The sequence below is a fragment of the Prionailurus viverrinus genome, chromosome C2, assembly GCF_022837055.1.
Source record: "Prionailurus viverrinus isolate Anna chromosome C2, UM_Priviv_1.0, whole genome shotgun sequence".
NCBI classification, from domain to species: domain Eukaryota; kingdom Metazoa; phylum Chordata; class Mammalia; order Carnivora; family Felidae; genus Prionailurus; species Prionailurus viverrinus.
The window spans coordinates 9,307,725-9,327,875 of NC_062569.1; the positions used below are offsets into that span (position 1 = coordinate 9,307,725).

A 20,151-nucleotide genomic window follows, 5' to 3' on the forward strand; every position below is an offset into this window, starting at 1 on the left:
CATTATGTAGAGAGGAAGAACAATAAGGTTGATGGGACACTTTTCATCAGAAAAGTAGATTCCAAAAGAAAGAAGATTCCAGAGCAAAGAGTATCTCCCAGGGATAAAGGTCATTTCACAAGAGATAAAAAACTCATTCAACAAGAGAATATAACAATCCTAATTATTTATGCCCCTTAATAATGGAACTTCAAAATACCTGAAGCAAAACCTGACAAAACTGAGAGAATAGAAAAATCCACAATTTTTGCTGGGAAATTCGATACCCTCTACTCGGTCACTGACAGATCAAGTAGCCAGAAAGTCAGTAAGGATACAGCAAGATAACACTATCACCCAACTTCGACACTGACAGAATACTCGACAAAGGTAAAATACAATTTTTTTTTCAAGATCACACAAAACATTACCATGTTACAGTATACACTGACCCATAAAACATCCCACGAAACTCTGTACTCATGAGTTAACTGGAGATGAGTCACAGACTTAAATGGGAAAGCTAAACCAAAAAGCTTCTAGAAAAGATCATAAAGAGTATCTTAGCTATTTTGAGGTAGGCAAAGCTTTGTTAGGAAAAGGCACGAAGCATAAAAGAAAAAATTGTTAAATTAACACTCATGAAAGTTGTAAATTTATCCTCATGACACCATTATTGCCTCGTCGTGTCTTAGACTAGGAGGAAATATTTACAATACGCACATACTGAATACCTGAATATTTTATGTAAGTTCTATGTCAACTGAAATATTGACAATTACATTAAAAATTCTATGTAGAATACAATCCCATGTTTGTTTAACAAGAACATATGCATACGTAAATATCTAAGTAAAAAAAAAAAAGAGCATAGAAAGAGATACAATACCTATTAACAATGAGTATAATAGGTGTGAGTTGTGGGGTCCAATAGTTCTACTTTAGACATTGCTGAAATTGTTACAGTACATACGTAAATGTTTTCAATCAAAAAATTATGTATTTTTCATGAAAATGCAAAAAAAGTAGGAAGATACTGAGTTATAGATCTAGGTTCAAACCATTCTACCAACTGTATACCCTTGGGCATTTTCACCTCTGTGTTTTAGCTTCTTCATCTATAAAAATAAGACACAAAGCAGTTTGGAAATTACACAACATACGCGGACACTTAACCTAGGTCATAAAAAATAGCATATTTTTTAAGTAATACATTTTTAACATATTAGCTTCACTTCCAATTATTAGTATCACAAAGTATGAATTATAAGGCTGCTAGAAAAACAGTTTTAAAGTTACCTGAACTTCTTCAATGCTTCCTCCCCATTCCTGATGTTTCCTCCCTTGTGGCTAGAATATAACCCTTTCATCCTCCCTCTGTTCCTTTATTCATTATACCCAAGAGAAAAGAAAATGCTTCACCTAGTTGGTAAATTTGAAAACAATAAACAGCATGCCTAACCACTCAGCTCAACTCCTGCCCCTTTTTCCTTGAACCCAGGCCAATCCACACAGAGTTGTTTTCTCATATTCCCCATCTCAAGTCTTACCTAGAGAGGTACTCCACTTGGAAAGTGCATCTGTACCTGAGGGGTGCAAAGATTCCCTGAGGTGGGAGTGCAATATAAGGAAACCTACCTGCCCACAGATACCAAGCTATGTCCTCCACCCTCCCTAGCTCTCAGTACATACATGTATGACATTTTGGTCTTTTATGCCTTGCTCTGTGTCTTCTCATTAGGTTCTGAAACCTTTGCTCTGCAATGTAGAGGTGGGGAGCAAAGTGCTATCTGGGGGGGAAGAACTTTCTCAAACACCTTAACATGTGCTTTCCATCACAACCATCAGCCAAATCCTAGAGGATTCATTCCTATTACTTGAAAACCACCACTATTTTAGCACTCAGGTTGGAAAGGAGCCATGTGTCATCCCAGTGCTCTATAAACTCACTGAGGCTGTCAGGTCAATTCAACTCGCTACTACCTGAAACGAGCTATCCTGGTCCCTCTGAAATCCCCTGTGGGATGCAATACAAGCAGTAAGATTGGTGTTATTTTCTGCCTAATTAACTCTTCAGAAGGGATAACTGGACTGAACTAATATCCATCACTTAAATCAAAGACCTATTTCATCATATTATGAGGATAAAAGTTATGATGATTAGGAAATGATCCTACGAAAATAAGCCTATGATGATTATGCTTATTAATGAAGAGTTATACTCATTTTTAATAATGGTAAGTAGATCTAATAATGTATTGTGGGCAGTCTTAAAAAAATTTCACTGCCAATGTTATTTTAGTCTACATGCCTACTTCTTCAAAAAGGAGTATCAAAATTAACATCTAAAATATTGACATTAGGGGTGCGTGGGTGGCTCAGCCCATTAAACACCTGACTCTTGATTTTAGCTCAGGTCATGATCTCACGGTTATGAGATCAAGCCCCACATCAGGGTCTGTACTGGGCTTGGAGCCTGCTTAAGATTTCCTCTCTCTCTGTCCCTCTACCTCTCCCCTCCTCAAAAAAATACTGACATTATTTTCACATTTGTTGGTTTAGCAAAACTGTGATCTTTCTTCTAAAGACTCCAAGGTATCTGGAGTTTATTTTCCCTGGTTTACTGTTTTAGTAACTCATTAAATCAAGAAAACAGGATTTCTATTTCTTACAATATAGTGGGCTAGATATCTGGACAACTCTATCCCTCCAAAAGCAATCCAAATGCTAAATTTAAGATAAGAAAATAAACAAACCTTTTTAAAAGCATCAGTGAACTAGGACCAAATCGTTAGGCCAGTGACTGTATAGGCAAGAACTCTGAGAGATACCCTCAGAGATATCCAGAGCACTTAAGCTGATGTTTACCCTGAGAGCACTTGTCTAACAAGGTGAACAAAAGGAATGAGAGGGCAGGCGAGTACCCACACAAGTTGGAAGTTAGATGAAGAACCAGCACCAAGTAAAGCTAGAGCTCCCAGTGGCCACAACCAAATATAATAGAGATGAACAAAAAGTAACTTTTCCATCTTCCCGACTCCCCACTGATCTGAGTTGGGGGCTGCAGGTGTATGTTAGGGAAAGGAGACTGCAGGGAAAAAAGCCCAAAAGCTAAAAGTATAAGTAGGCCCTCACCTGAATTACAGAGTATCTCCTTCAAAAGAGCCACAGTTGGTCTAACAGCTAATTTCTTAACAGCGACAAGTGTAGTCAGAAGACACGAAAACAATACCTTTAATTGTTAAAAATACTGTCAACCCACAATTGTATTCACAGAAAAAAATGTATTTTAACAACAAGAGCAACAGAATAGCCATTAAAAGAATAAAAATAATCATTAAAAAAGCAAACCAAAAGGACATGAAGAAAAAATAAACACAAAACAGAATAAACAAAAGCAGAAAATAAGATGCCATCTATAAATACAATTATACCAACAACTACAATAAACATAAATGGACTAAATACTAAAGAAAAACTATAAAGCAGAAATTTTGTTAAACACTGTACGAAGAGACACATCAAAAATAAATTCATTTGGGGACACCTGGGTGGCTCAGTCGGTTAAGCATCCGTCTTCAGCTCAGGTCATGATCTCATGGTTTGTGAGTTCGAGCTCCACATCAGGTTCTGTGGTGACAGCTCAGAGCCTGGAACCTGCTTCAAATTCTGTGTCTCCCTCCCTCTGCCCCTCTCCCACTTGTGTTATGTCTCTCTCTTTCAACAGTAAATAAAAACATTAAAAATTTTTTTTAATTTATTCAACTAGAAAGACTAAAAATAAGAGAATGAAAAAAGAAATATCAGTCATATCTAATCCAACAAAGGATGGTATAAGCAAATTAATATCAAAGGGCATAAGCTTTGGACAAAAAGCATTACCGTTGATTTTTTAAGGTAACAACGTAATGATAAAAATGTCAGTAAACCAAGGGAAATATAATCTAAATTTTTATGTATTTAATTACCAATATTCAAAATACATAAAAGCAAAATACAACAAAATTGCAATCCTACCAAGGAAAGTATTTAAAAACATGTCTCAGTAACTGATAAAATAGAGAAAAAGCAATCAGCATAGATACAGAAGACCTGTATCCCTGTCAATCAGATTAACAAGCCTGACCTAATGGGCAGAAAAAAACTTTATCCAACAATGGCAGAATTCACCATTTTTTCCCTGAATATACACACATACTGAGTCATGAAAGAAATCTCGACAAATTCTAAATGACTGAAATCATACATATACCGTTTCCTCTAAACATGATAAGTTAAAAATAATAATAAAAAGATAAATAGAAAAACTATAAGGATAGGTACGAAATGAGAAAGAAACAAAAGAGCTACAGGATTATTAAGAGTACAAAGCATGTAATGGGATAAAAATAAGTCAAAAGAATGTGAAAATTTAAACAGAAATCCAACCAATATAAATCCTTGAAAGGTATTATCATTGACGTTTCACCAGTTTTTACATACTGAATGCAGCAGAGCCAAACTGAAACCTCCTCTGTGAAGTCACCTGCCACAGGAGGAGAGGATATGCAACCTCACCCTTGCATGTAAAATGCAATGCTGTGTGCTTCTTACCTTACACCACCTCTTCTGGAAGCTGATCTATCTCACTTGGTGCTAAGGGTCCCTTCCTCATGCCATTCTCAACGGTTCACTTCAAGACACAACAGGTAACTCCATCCTTAATAAGCCCTTTTTCCTCCTACTGAATAGGGTTCAAAACATTATGGATGGTGGCTCTCTGGTCCTCCCCATTCGGCAGACAACCACGACTTCTGGTGCGGTGCCAGTCACGTCCCCAAGACACGATGGTGAAGGTCAGAGTGAATGAATTCGGCTGTATCGAGCACCTGGTAACCAGGGCTGCTTTTAACTCTGGCAAAATGTGTATTGTCAGCATCAATGACCCCTTCGTTGACCCCAACTACATAATCTACATGGTTCCAGGATGATTCCACCCACAGCAAATTCAACAGCACCATCAAGGCTGAAAACTGAAACCTCGTCATCAACAGAAAGCCTCTCTCCCATCAGCATCAAACGGGGCGATGCTGGTGCTGAGCATGTTGCTGAGTCCACGGGGGCCTTTTCCACCATAGAGAATGCTGGGGCCCAGAGGATCATCATCTCTCCCCCTTTTGCTGATGCCCCATGGTTGTGATGGGCATGAACAACGAGAAGACTGTCAGCAACGCTTCCTGCTTCCCCGACTACTTGGCCCCTCTGGCCAAGACCATCCATGACGATCCCAGCACCGTGGAGAGAATCACGATTCGTGACTCCGTGCCATCACTGCCACCCACAAGACTGGGGACAGTCCCTCTGGGAAGCTGTGGCACGACAGCCCAGAGGCCTCCCGTAACGTCATCCCTGCTTCTCCTGGCACCACCGTGGCTACAGGCAAGGTCGTCCCTGAGCTGAACGGAAAGCTCACTGGCATGGCCTTCCATGTCCCCACCTCCAACCTGTCAGTCACGGATCTGACCTGCCGCCTGGAGAAAGCTGCCAACAGGATGACATCAAGAAGGTGGCAAAGCAGGCACGGAAAGGCCCCCTCAAGTGCATCCCGGGCTACCCTGAGGACTGGGCTATCTCTTGCAACTTTAACAGTGACACCCACTCTTCCACCTTCAATACTAAGGCTGGCATTGCTCATTGGTAAAGCGGTCAAGCTCATTTCCTGGCAATACATTTGGCTGCAGTAACCAGGTGGTGGACATTATGGTCCACATGGCCTCCAAAGAGTAAGAGCCCCCTGAGCCACCAGCCTCAGCAAGAGCAAGAGGCAGAGAGATGCCCTCAGGTGCTGGATGTCCACGCCCCAACTCAACCCCCAATATACTGTGAATCTCTTAACTACTACACAGTTTCCATCCCAGGTCCCCTGAAGAAGGGGGGAGGCTCAGGAGCCCTTCCTTGTCACATACCATCAATAAAGTACACTGTACCCGGCCAAAAAGAAAAATTATGGCTAGTTTAATAAAGAAAACACTGGATCATTCACAGTCCACATACATGTTGCCAACTCTCACTGCAGAAACACCAACAGAGTGGTGAGGACCCAGAAAGAACCTGATGTTGAGGCACACACATTTCTTTATCAGAACATTAAGCTGTGACAGGAACAAAATCAGAAAATCTAACTCTACATTTTCACTTGTATCAAAAGCCAAGAATTTTAAACTAATTTTTCCCTGTGTTTTAGGCCTAAAACATTTCAAAGATAATACACTTAATGTCTAACATCTCTAGCACTTCTTTCTAATTTGAGCCTGGTCTTTTCTAATTAAACACAAAAGCAACTTTAACACTAGTTTTCATTTTTAAAAAAAGAGAACTCTAATTTCAAAATGCAAATTAAATGTCCTCTTAAAATAAGTGTTACTGCAAAATTATCTAATAAGCTGTTATTCAGAAAAAAATAAAGCCAATGGTTTATATGTTTTTTGGACCTCATATTTTTCAACATTTATTTATTTTTGGGACAGAGAGAGACAGAGCATGAACGGGGGTGGGGCAGAGAGAGAGGGAGACACAGAATCGGAAACAGGCTCCAGGCTCCGAGCCATCAGCCCAGAGCCCGACGCGGGGCTCGAACTCACGGACCGTGAGATCGTGACCTGGCTGAAGTCGGACGCTTAACCGACTGCGCCACCCAGGCGCCCCTGGACCTCATATTTTTAACTACAACCTATGCATTGTGAGTTCAGCACCTATAATCACACACAGACTATTATGCAGGTTATCAAAACAGATGTGGTTGATTAGATACAAACATACAAATAATCTTCTCCCGTAAATATGTGGAAATTCCCTAGGAGCTGCTTCTGGCTTGTCATTGTAGAATATTAGGCTACTACCTACCCAGATAAAAATAAACACTTCAGGGGTACCTGGGTGGCTCAGTAGGTTAAGTGTCCAACTTGGGCTCAGGTCATGATCTCATGGTTTGTGGGTTCGAGCCCCGCATCAGGCTCTGTGCTGACAGCTCAGAGCCCGGACCCTGCTTCGGATCCTGTGTCTCCCTCTCTCTCTGCCCCTCCCCTGCTCACGTTCTGTCTCTCAAAAATGAGTAAACGTTAACAAAAAAATTTTTAATATAAACACTTCAAAGAAAGGTCAGCTTTCTCACCCTCCTTATCCCACGCACATATAAACATACATCACGTAAGCTCATTGCCAAATATTCCTGAGATCAATACAGCAATGACCCCAAGGGGACAACTGCCCCTTAGTACTGTATACAACATTAAGGTCAAAGCAATGGAAGGGAAAGTTGTCAGACTCAGAGGGGGCCCAAGTCAGAAGCTCATGGAAGGTCATGAAGCACAAGTACCCTCCTATACAGGAAACACCACCAGGTGGGTCACCTAGACCTTGGCCAACACCAAACCACTGAAGAGTAGCATGTGTAGGATTGAAATCCACATCCTCTGACTCTCAGGTGAAGGTCTCTGAAATGCCAACCCCAACTCTGAAACGGATTCAGTATCCTCATAGATACCTTTTCTTCCACACTGCCACACTCCTTTTTCAACAGTCACATAAGATCTTCCGAACTGCTTGTGTGACCCACCATATGTCTCTTACTCTCTGATTACTTCTCTTCTCTCCCTCTAAGCACTGACATCTGTCACAAGGACAAAAACATCTGACTCGTTTCTCTATCACCATTGTTAAAGTTACAGAAATCGTGTTCAGAAAGTAGGCTGTTTGGAAAACACCATCATAGTATCTTAGGGAACTTTAAAAAGAGAAAACCTACTGAAAATGATCTTAAACTCCTGACACTCTCAGTGTAAGCCCACAGCTTCCTCTCCCATAGTGCATCACACAGCATGCCATAGGGTAGGGTAGGTCTGTGGGCAAATTACTTTGAAAATGCTGTATATTCTCCCAAGTAGTTCATAATTACAAGCTCTGAAAAGTACTAACAACAAATCAAACTGCTCAACCTTGTTTAATCTGGTGTCTCTAAGTATTTGACTAGAAAATGCTTTATTCTTTTAACACCTATAAATATCCCAGGCAAAGCTAATTTTCTATGCATTATGAACAAAAAAGTTTACAACTTAAAACTGCAGTTGGCGTCTAAAAAGAAGTCTACACATCAAATTAAGATGAAGTAAAATTTCTTTAAAAAATGAAGTAAAATTTCTATACTGCTTTCTTCCCAATGCAGAAATTAAAGAAAAGGGCTAAAAATCGAATCAATTTGGCCCATATTCAACAAGACCCATTACAAAGTTTTGATGTGGGGAAAAAAAAAAATCAGTAATTGAGGCAAAAGAACATCTCAATATATTTAAAACAATAGAAACAGCACAACAATGTGAACGTACTCAATACCACAGAACTATATATACTTAGTGGTCAAAGTGGTTTAGTTTTATGTTACCGTGTGTTTTACCACAATTTTTTTTAATCCAAAGAGAAACAGGACAAACCACTTTCTTGACAATAAGGTAATGCAACTTTGTTACTTTAACAAAGGAAAAAAAAAAGGCAATAAAATCCCACCCACATGAAAAAGTTTTAACCACCTCATAAACAACCCTGGATCAAGGACAAATTTAAAGCTAGAACTAGGGACTATCAATAAAATAGCAATAATGGAAACACTACATGTCAAAACTAGTGAGATACGGCTAGCATGGAACGAAAAGTTAATAGCCTGAAATGTCTTACTGAGTACACAAGAAAGAAACCAAAGCAAATGAAGTTACCAAAACAACAATAAAAGGCTGATATACAGAACTAAGGATAAAAAAAAATTCTTTCCTAAAAACTGAAGGCAGGGCAGCATCTTAATTTATCTTTACCTTTCCTGCACCTAGCGGTACATAATAGATGTTTCATAAATGTTATCTGTAAAGAATGCGACCTACATCTGAGAGGTAGCTTAAGCAATAAATTATATACATCGGCTGAATCTCATCACGAATTCAAAGGAACTTCAATCAGTTATCTTCAGTTTTTTTTTTAATCAAATGTGTCATTCTCCTATTATTGGTCTTCTCATTGAGTATGCATTCCATTTGCTACTAATATCAACCAATTTTTCTCAAATTTATTTGCAGATGTGTTCTTAACATCCAAACAGGCGAACCTGAAAAGGTGAATCTAAAAACTACGTGCAAGTGAAAGGAACAAAATTAACTGAGAAACTCTTGAAAAAGATGTTAGTAGGGGAAAACTCCCCATATCCTTAGTATTAAATAGAAAGTATTAATTTAGATAGTATGACACAGAGACAGATAATAGACCAACAGAACCACAGAGCCCAGGAAAAGACACTGATGTGACAAGGGGACACTGCAGAGCAGTGGGAAGAGGGTGACTTTCTCATTAAAAAATCCTGGGAGAACTCATTACCCATATATATTTTTTTTTAAGATAAAACTACCCAGGGGTGCCTGAGCGACTCAGTTGGTTAAGCATCCCACTCCTGATTTCAGCTCAGATCTTGATCTCGTGGTTTGTGAGTGCAAGCCCTGTGTCAGGCTCTGTGCTGACAGTGCGAAGCCTGCTTGAGATTCTCTCTCTCCTTCTCTCTGCCCCTCCCCTGCCCACGCACTCTTTCAAAAATAAAAACATTTTTAAAAAGATAAAACTACCCATACACAGCAGCACACACACAGAACAATTACAAATAAAGTTCTAAATAAAGGAAAAATAAAACCTTTATTTTTTAATTTTTTTTTAACGTTTATTTACTTTTGAGACAGAGAGAGACAGAGCATGAACGGGGGAGGGTGAGAGAGAGAGAGAGGGAGACACGGAATCTGAAACAGGCTCCAGGCTCTGAGCTGTCAGCACAGAGCCTGACAAGGGGCTCGAACTCACAAACCGCGAGATCATGACCTGAGCTGAAGTCGGACGCTTAGCCAACTGAGCCACCCAGGCACCCCAAACTAAAACTTTTAGAAGAAAATGGAATAGACCATCTAATGATGGTGAAGTAGAGAAGCATATGAGACACAAAAAGCCAATCATGACAGAAAAAAATTGATAAATTTAGCTACATTAAAATGAGGAACTTCTGCTTATCATCGGATATTGTAAGAACAAGAAAAGCCCTTGGGGCACCTGGGTGGCTCAGTTGGTTAAGAAAATGAAAAGCCCAACCACCATCAGGAAGGATCTAGTAACACATATAAACCAAAGATTAGTATCCAAAATACACAAACATTCCAATGGACGAAGTGCCAACGGCATCAGCGTTTTTTTTCAAACAGTTCAGAAAACAAATGAATATAAATAAATGAATAAATGCATGTACATATGAATATATACATACACACCTACATTACAACAAAGCAAGGAGAGCAAAATGTTAAAAACCGTTGACACTAAGTGATGGAAATAAAGGTCATTATAGTCTTCTTTCCTTTTCTAGTTATTTCAAACATTTTATAACAACAGGCTTGTGGTAAGGGAGGCAGTGTAGAGAATTCCTACAAAGCAACAGAAATCCCCCCCCAACAAAACAAGATAAATAAAAAATTATTTATATTAGTATTCAATATTACTATTATTGTATTAGTAATCAAAAAAAATGCATATTAGTAATCAAAAAAATGCATATTAAAGCTATTACGAGAAAACATTTAATGCCCAAAAGATTGACAAAAATTTAAAGTCTGACTAGATCAAATGTTCAAGACATGGGTCCAAGGGTACTCCTATACCCTACTGGTGGGAATACAAACTGATACAACTACAATGCAGTAGTATAAATGAACTATAGTTCACACAATTGGCATGTATCAACTTCAACCTAATTTTGAGCAAAATAAAGTCTCCACAGGATTTGGTGCCATTTATTTATATAAAGTTCAGCCTTAAGAACTAATCAAAGATGGAAACGTGATAAAGAAATACTTGGGAATGTTTATCATAAAGTAAGAATAGTGGCTACTCCTTGGAAGAAGAGAGCAAGCTGCAATCCAGGAGGGACAGAGAAGAAATATGTTACCAGTTTTTTTTGGTTTTTTTGGTTGTTTTTTTTTTTTTAAAGAGAGTGGGTGTTGGGAATGCAAGCTGGTGCAGCCACTCTGGAAAACAGTATGGAGGTTCCTCAAAAAACTAAAAATAAAACTAACCTATGACCCAGCAATTGCACTACTAGGCATTTATCCATGGGATACAGCTGTGCTGTTTTGAAGGGACACATGCACCCCCATGTTTATAGCAGCACTATCAACAATAGCCAAAGTATGGCAAGAGCCCAAATGTCCATCAATGGACAAAGGGATAAAGAAGATGTGGTGTACACACACACACACACACACACACACACAATGGAGTGTTACTCGGCAATCAAAAAGAATGAAATCTTGCCATTTGCAACTATGTGGATGGAACTGGAGGGTATTATGCTAAGTGAAATTAGTCAGAGAAAATAAAAAATCACATGACTTCACTCATATGAGGACTTTAAGAAAGAACAGATGCACACAAGGGAAGGGAAGCAAAAATAATATAAAAACAGGGATGGGAAACATAAGAGACTCTCAAATATGGAGAACAAACTGGGGGTTGCTGGAGGGGTTGTGGGAGGGGGGATGTGCTAAATGGGTTAGGGGCACTAAGGAATCTACTCCTGAAATCATTGTTGCACTATATGCTAACTAATTTGGATGTAAATTGAAAAAAATAAAAAATTAAATTAAACATAAAAATAAAGAGAGTGGGTGTATCAGTGTGCTTTTAACCATACACATAAATTTCACATACTCTTTTGTTTATGATATATGTTTCACACACACACACCCCTACATCAGGAAATACCAGTAGGTGCTGGGGAAAGTTTTTCTACATGGAAAAAATTAATTGTTGAAAATAAGAGGCTTAAAAATTATTCACCTTCAACTACGTCCTAAATACATTAGATACATGCTAAAGAACTGCTACAATTCAGTTATTTTTGTAAACAAATCTTTTTTTAGGGGGGATAATCACCCCCTAATCTGTGTTACAGAGACAATGTTCAAGTTTAGGTTTCTCCCACTATCCCAAAGTACCCTGTTCCTATGAAACCTTTAGTAAGCCCAAATGGTGTAAAACCAAGAGCTATCACCATAATTTAAACAGAAAAGGTTTTGAGTATTCCCAGGCCCCAAAAATAACCTCTCTCAGGCTTCTCTGATACCTTAGGACCCATCTTGTTAATGGACGCAGAAAATACATCAACAGAAGGCACAGATGCTCGAAGGCACGGTGGGCTCAGTGGCTGGATGCTGAGATGCCGAACGTAGTTCCTGGGGAAGGAAGGACCTTGGCGGGCCACTCTCCCTGTTTCTCGGGACAGGCTGAGGCCTGCCTGTGTAACAACTGGCTGCAAAACAAACCCTGAATGCTGTTTGTGCTTTTTGCCTTTTTTCGTGGGAGCAGAAACCCTCTTCGTATTTCTTTCAATGAGAGAAAACAAGTACTAATGTGGGTCTTTTGTAAAAGTTAAGGGGCGTAACATGTACGTTTGAAAAGTGAGAGACACCTGCATGTGCTGTCCAAGCACATATTTAACTGCTTTTCTAACGTACAATAAAATTTTTGTAGAGAAGCCTGGACTTCCTTCCCTCTTTATGGAAAATACACAAGACCTGTCATATATACCAAGACAATAAAAGGCACATTTGCTGCTAAAATACGAAGTATCATAATGATTAAAAATAACTGTTTAATAATACACACGGATATCAGGCATTATTCTTCATCTTACACATACAATGAAAAACACGGAAGGGTGTGGGAGAAAATAATCGATTAAGGATACAACCTCATGAACTAGAATTAGTAACCTTTTACTGCCCATTAATCTTATTATGGAAACTGGTCTGGATCACCCGGCAGAAGAACCAAGCGGCACTCGGAGATCTTGGAAGGAAGGAAGATTTATTTTACACGGGTGGGCTCAGAGGAGAGCATTCTCCAGAGATCTGAGTGCCGAATGCAGGTGGGAAGGGTAATTTATAGCGTCATCTTCCGCATTCCTGACGGCTTTCGGGCACGCTGCAAACAGGGCAGGAAGAACCCAGAAGAGGAGTCTCTAAGCTGGGAGTTAGAGCTTGTTTTAGTCCCATAGGCCATCTTATGGTGCAGAACTTTACTTATTTTCCCAACAGTAGTAATTTGGCACCTGAGGCAAGTAGGGTGGGAACAAGAATCTGGAAGGGAAGTCGTCAGGCAGGGACTGAAATTCCCTAATTAGTCCTGTTGGCCGTCAAGTAACAGATTTTTCCCTAACAATCTTCGTTTTAAAAATTAAGATACAGGGGCGCCTGGGTGGCTCAGTTGGTTAAGCGGCCGACTTCAGCTCAGGTCATGATCTTGCGGTCCGTGAGTTTGAGCCCCGCGTCGGGCTCTGTGCTGACGGCTCAGAGCCTGGAGCCTGCTTCCAATTCTGTGTCTCCCTCTCTCTCTGCCCCTCCCCCGTTCATGCTCTGTCTCTCTCTGTCTCAAAAATAAATAAACGTTAAAAAAAAATTTTTTTTATATAAATAAAAATTAAGATACAAAGTTTGCAAAATTTCTTTACGCTGTGAAAAAAGTTCCTAGAAGACTCCCTCTCTCCTTTGAGTTCCCATAGTTCTGTGCTTCCACATTTATACAGTTGACATAATCCACTTTGTTTTTATCTGATCTCCCCCAATAGGTAAGATCGCTGTGCGTGAAGAGTATTCATCTTCTTCGTCTGTGTGTCCCCAAGTGTGCCTAGCTTGAGGTCTTGAGTGATAAACTGAAACACGGTCTTTTGACTACAGAGAAACATGACTTAATTCTCATATCTTTGGTAAAGCACAATTTACTGGCTTTATTCATACCCCATAATGACAGCTGACATCTCCAACCCTACGGGCTAGGAAGTTTTCAAACTTCCTTTCTGGATCACTAGGGCAAGACCGTGCAGAGCGCTCCTGCACCTGGAACATCATCCCTTACCATTCAATGACGCAGGAAGTAATGAACTCAAAAGGAACATGTTTATCGTGACATGTTTTTTTCATTCCTTAAGGAATGTTTTTAGCCTATGGCTCTGCCTTGGGTGAAACAATGTCAAATGGTTTAAAGCAAACAGAAAACGTGACCCTTTTAGGTCAGCTACTCAATTCTTTACAAAGTCACACACAGGAGCTCCCTATGCCAGTCGGTTAGTTGGCCAGCTGGCTGGTTTGCAGCCACTACCAATGGCATGAGAAGGACCGTGAATGAATTGAAAAAAAGAATCACATGACAAATACCACTTAATACTAAAATCAATGGATACTGGCGGAAGGTTCCTGTTTCTGAACTGCACGATGGCAAGCCGACAAGATAATCACGGGGCTTGTGAGGCCCCCAGCGAGGTCTCTGCATACACCCTGCTTGCTAAACTGGCGTGTCAAGGAGTTTAAGAGCAGGGGAGCATTGAGGATAGGTTATGGAGAAGCTACTTACGCTGCTTGTGTTTGCTATCGCATTTTAAAAAGGCGAGACGCTTCAAAGAGTGAAAGAGAGAGCTGGCTCATTTTCGCACTTGCCCCACCACAGGTCACTTGCTCACAGCGGCTGGTCGGGATTATTTAAATTCAGGAGCGATACTCGGTTGACGAGCTCCCCGTCGGGATTATTTAAATTCAGGAGCGATACTCGGTTGACGAGCTCCCCGCACGGCCACGGCCGCAGGCTACACTCCTCACACAGCGCCTGAAGGGTGTCTACGGAGGACCACAAAGGAGCCTTACCCCTTCCCGAAGGCACCTCATTAGCACTGTGTACGAAGCCAAGGGAACGGCCCAGCATTCTCTAGGGTTCTTTTTTTTTTCTTCCTAAAAAAAGGGGGAAGGAAAAGCAGTGAAGCTAACAGCACAAAAGAGATTAACCCGTTCGAGAAAAAGGCGTTTCAAACATACAAACTCTCTGAAGCTTCTTAATATCCTATTGAAAAGTATCACTACCTGGCAATTCTGACCCAGTGAGGGGGTCTTTTACTACGTTGTACACACAAGGTGTTTCTCCTTTCTCCTCATGTTCTATATGATGTTCATCAGACCCCTCCAGCAGAAGCCAGGCAGGAAGAAGAAAAAAAAAAAAAAGAAAACTAAGAAATGACAATACGATCCACTTGGCAGAGAAACTACTCTATTGACAATCGTAGGTGAGAATACAGATATTCCTACCTGAAAGGTATTCCATTATTCGAAAGGATTTGAAAGCACAGAACTCACAGCTCTGAGGAGGATCTCAGGAAAACCCACAAGCATAAGTAAAAGGCAGTATGTTGCCCGGTAAGACAATGTGCTAAATAAAAATAAGCAAGTGTGACTGGTGGGTTCGCTGATTTTAATGATATATCGGCAAGGATTCTCTCACAGAAGAACCAAGTTAGGGTAACAACCACAGAAACATGACTGTAATTTCTCAAATAAAATCTAATTATAAATTAGGTACCACACAGAAAGACTGGGGGGCGGGGGGTGGCAATTAATCCCTTTAAGGCAAAGAATCTCTTTAGGTTCTGTTTGGAGAAAATATTTAAGACCATCCAAATTTTAGAACTGGTACCTTATTGGTCCAGATGCTTTTTATACGTATGATGAGAATCATGACCCATTAACACCGTATCCTTGCTCCATCACAGAATCCCACACAGGTCAGAGGCTAGACATTATCATCCCAGGCTGCTGCAGCTTGAAAATCACTATCGAAAATCACAACAATTCAGCACCCAATTTCACGTCCAAACGTGACTTTCTTCCCTTCCAGCTCACTTGTTCAGACCGTCTACCACACCCTTTCTGTACTCTATCGCCTACCCTCCCCCAGCCACTTAGATCCCCTGGTCTGTCATTGAACCCCTCCTGCCAAAGGCCAAAACCCTTCCCGCGTGTCCTTTTCCCTTCTCTGGGGAAACGAACCCCCGAGGGAGCCGGCGGCTTGCTTCCCCAGGCCTGTGCTCAGGCAGCCGGGCTCTGAGAGGGGTGACCCCAGAACACAGAGCCCATGGATGACGTGGGATCAGCAAGCCCAGGGAGCTTCGTGCTCACTCTGCAGCATCCGGTTCTCCGACCGACTCCCTCTCAGAAAGGGCCACTTCACAGCTGTGATCCTCTGGCCACTGCACCGACTTTCCTCCGCCACAGAGATCACGGAAGTCGTGAGTGAGAAAGCAGCTCCCGGCCGTTTCCTACCCCTGAAGCCATCTGCTACTTACACCCAGCGGTTACAACGGGACAGGCTCCTCCACCCCTTCCACGTGGGCCCAGCATCCCATTCCCATCCTGCCTCCTCCAGGGTCATTACCTTGCTATCTACCCCATACTGCTAAATTTTCCAAGTGCTGTCCACGGGGTCCTTTCCATTTCCACTACAATAACCTCACCGTCCCCATCTTCCAAACGGGGCTCCCTTCGGCCTCGGCCCCCCCGCTCCTTTTCACACCTATGCTCGATTCACATTGCTGGTCCCAGCTTCCTCACCTCCTGCTAGAGGCTCAGCGCGCTCCAGGATGCTTTCTCCCAACTCCCTCGCTTGAAGTCAAGTAAATAAACATATAAAACAGCTCCTGTTGAGTTTCTGGTGCCTTTCACGCCACTCGATCCAGCAGGCTCTTTTCAGAACTTTTTCATGGACCGTCAGCTACCTCAGCCCTACTGGCTTTCTCTTTCCTGAAACACCCTCTCCGCCCGCCGAACTTCACTCCTACTTCGCTTACTCAAATTTCAGCTCAGAATCTTCTCTTACCGTTCTCCCACCTATTCTCCACCTTTAAGCCAGAGCCCTCCCTCCGGCACTCAAATCAGATGACACCATTACCCTTCTTTAAAACCCTAGTGACTTCCCCTTGCTCACAGGCTTACGACGACGACGACATCGGACTCATCCAGATTCCTTCCTGAACATGCCCTGGCCAGTCTCTCCAGCCCTGCCTCCTTGCTCACTCCCTCCCGTCCCATTGGTCTCGGTGTGGGGCGCGCCTTATAGAAGCACTTACGAAGTGCCAGGAATTCTTCTAAATGATGGTCACACGGCCGTGAACAGGACTGATAAATTTTCTGTTTTAATAGCATTTAGTGGGGAAAGAAGACGACGAAGAAGAGAAAGAAGGAAGAAGTAGGTGGAGGAGGAGAAAACAAGACAAGTCAGTCAAGATGCTGGGGCTGCTACAAAGAAAACCAGAGCAGGGTACGGAGCGAGAGGAAGACCGTACATAGGGTGGCCCCATCTCCTACCACGCAAGACCACGCAAGGAGAAGACTCTCTGAAGGGATCCGAACTGTCTCAGGGAGAATCACTGCCAGCAGGATGAACAAGTCCAAAGGTGTTGAGGCAGGAGTGTGGCATGGCGGGTTCAAAGAGCCATGGGGAGGTCAGTGTGGCGGGAGGAGGAAGGCAGGAGGACAGCAGGGAGAGGGGAGGTCACACAGGCACCGGGAAGGCAGCCCCCCAGGGCCTACAAGGTCAGTGGCAGGATTTGGCCGTGACAAGAAGCAAGACAAGAAGCGATGGAGGGCTCTGAGGAGTGACAGACACCGTAGACGCCCGTGGTTCTAACAGGCTCAGTCTGGCTAGCAGAGGGTAACAGGCACAGAACAAAGCAAGGAGGTCATCTAAGAGTTCTTGTAACAGGGCAGGTGAGAGATCATTATCAGCTGGACAAAAAGGTGACACAACAGGAATGCCCAGGCTCAAGGTGGGAGGTACCCCTGATAAAAGAAAATACACACCAACAATAAGCAAACTGCCTCATCATGTTGTTGGCCGATTCGGCTCTGCTCTTCCGTTCTCAAGCCTGTCACCTTGGGGTGCTTCCAGAGAGCCAACAGGACAGGGCTTAGGTCTCTGTATTGTACACAATACACACTATCACATCGGGTCAGTCTCACTACACCAGCACTGAGCGGAGATTTGAAGGTTCACATATATTCAGTGACCATTCCAGAAAAGCCCTCATCTCGTGCAAAGTTAATGATTTTATGGATCCAGGGACCTAACTTCCGTTTCCAGTTTGCTAACCTAAGTTGAAGTCAAATGCCACAGAACCACCCCTTTATTAAAATAGCCTAGCTTATATCCAATTAAAGTATGTACCAAAGAAGAGGATTCTTTACATCTACTTCTGAAAGCAAACAGAAACAGCATTCTGTATGATTCCAAAAGATTCTAGAAAATGCAAACTAGTCTGTGTGACAGAAAGCAAATGAGTGGATGCAGGCAGCAGTAGGAAGGGCAGGAGGAAGGTATTATTGCAAAAAGTGTGGAGAGTCTTTTGGAAATGACAGGTATGTCCATTATCTGAACTGTGGTGATGCTTTCACAGGTATGTGTGCATGTGTGTGTGTGTGTGTGTGTGTGTGTGTGTGTGTGTATAAACTGATCAAATTGTAATCATTAAACATGTACAGTTGGCTGCATGCCAATTATATCTCAATTAAGCTGGAGGGAATAATAATAATTTAAAAAAAGGAAAGAAAAGAAACAACAACAAAAAGAATTACACTACACTCTCATCCCTGATCAGATGGCCAACTAGGCACCTGACCACTCTTCTAATGAAAGCAACTCTTTTTGTTCTGACATCCTCACACTGCATCAGAGATCTGACAGGGAAACAAAAAATCAACCCAAAAGTTAGATAACTGCAAGCCTGAGGGCTCAGCTGAGCACCGAAGGTCTGCTTTTACTCTGGGGGCCTGCAAAACTTGGTCATGACCCCAGGCTCGTGGCATCGAGCGTCATGTCAGGCTCTGCAATGACCACTGACCGTGGAGCCTGCCTGGGATTCTCTCTCTCTCTCCTCCTCTGTCCCTCTCCCCCCCACCCCCCACTCATGCTCACTCTCTCTCTCTCTCTAAAATAAAAACATTAAAAAAAAAAAAAAAGACACAGTCAGTACAATTCCAAATACACAGCAGAAGATTCAAAATTATCAAGATAACAGTACTTCCCAAATTGATCTGCACAGTCAATGTAATTTTTTTTTTTTTAATGATTTGCAGAACTGGACAAGCTGATTGCAACATGCAACACTCTAAGGGGCGAAACCAAAACAACTTTTATAGGATATTAACGCTTGTTAGCCAGGATATGTCAGAACATGTCAAACAGCAATAGAGGTAATCAGAAGGTCTCACCTGGGTGGCTACAAGGTAGATCAGCTCCCCAAGGGTTGGTAAGAGGCACTGTTTTAATTTGCTATTTCTGAAGTTTTCCCTAATTAACTCAGTTAAGACAGTAATTGCCTGAAAAAGGGGGAAAAAAAAGAGAGAGATTAGTTCATATGTATCTCTTAGTTCTTTAACCTATAGGTAAAAGACAAGACACTCAACAAAATTCACTCTCCATTTTTAAGAACTAGTTTCCAAATTATTTTCAAAACATGGGTCTTATTCCTGAGAAAGCAGTAAGTGTCCCAGAGAAAGGTAAAAATGTATCTAGTGAAGGAAAGGCACATACATATGGCACTTGTCAGTTACTAAGAGCTTGCACTCCACCGCTGATCCTGCAAGGCCACTGTTACTCAGTCTCTAAACACAAGGAACGGAGGCTTCAAAGAGGAACAGCAGGTCTCCGTCCAGTTCACTCAGATACCAGGAAGTGAACACAGATGGCAGGACAGAGCCTACCATGCTCCAGCACCTCCGACTTCGAAAAAAGTCTTACACTGCCTTAAACTTTTAAATGACTCCTCCCAAAATCTCAGAGTAGTAAATGTTATTCCGAAGTGTCAATATAATCCACTTAAAAATTCAGTAGGCTATTTTATCAAATCCAGTTAATTTCCTAGGTGTCATGCTAAGGAAATTACATACACTCATTGCCGGAATTCATACACCAGAACACACGTCAATGAAATCACAGTGTGACCATAAACTAAGATAGAGTAGGTTCAGGATGCTACATATAGAGGGGCCCGATTCTGAAACAAAATACGTAGTGTGGAAGCACTGCTCTAAAACAGCGTAATTCAGGGGCTCCTGGGTGGCTCAGCTGGTTAAGCATAAAACCTCGGCTCAGGTCTGGATCTCGCAATTTGTGAGTTCCAGCCCCAAAACCGGGCTCTGTGCTGACAGCTCAGAGCTTGGAGCCTGCTTCAGATTCCCTGTCTCCCTCCCTCCCCCCCCCCCCCCCCCCCCCGCCACTCCCTCTTTCCTCCCTCCCTCTCTCTTTCTT

General features: G+C 41.9%; 1 protein-coding gene across 5 annotated transcripts in view; it reads right to left on the reverse strand.

Annotated features, from left to right (window-relative positions):
• Positions 1 to 20,151, reverse strand: part of ULK4 (unc-51 like kinase 4) — a 582,128-nt gene that overhangs the window by 468,560 nt on the left and 93,417 nt on the right. For 4 of the 5 annotated variants that reach the window (XM_047874600.1, XM_047874597.1, XM_047874599.1 and 1 more), the window contains exons 18-19: positions 19,113 to 19,220; positions 14,724 to 14,807 (exon numbers count right to left, since the gene is read on the reverse strand). In XM_047874600.1, coding sequence (XP_047730556.1) covers positions 14,724 to 14,807; positions 19,113 to 19,220 — 192 coding nt within the window. The remainder of the gene's footprint in view (positions 1 to 14,723; positions 14,808 to 19,112; positions 19,221 to 20,151) is intronic. The other variant, XM_047874598.1, reaches the window with a different exon arrangement.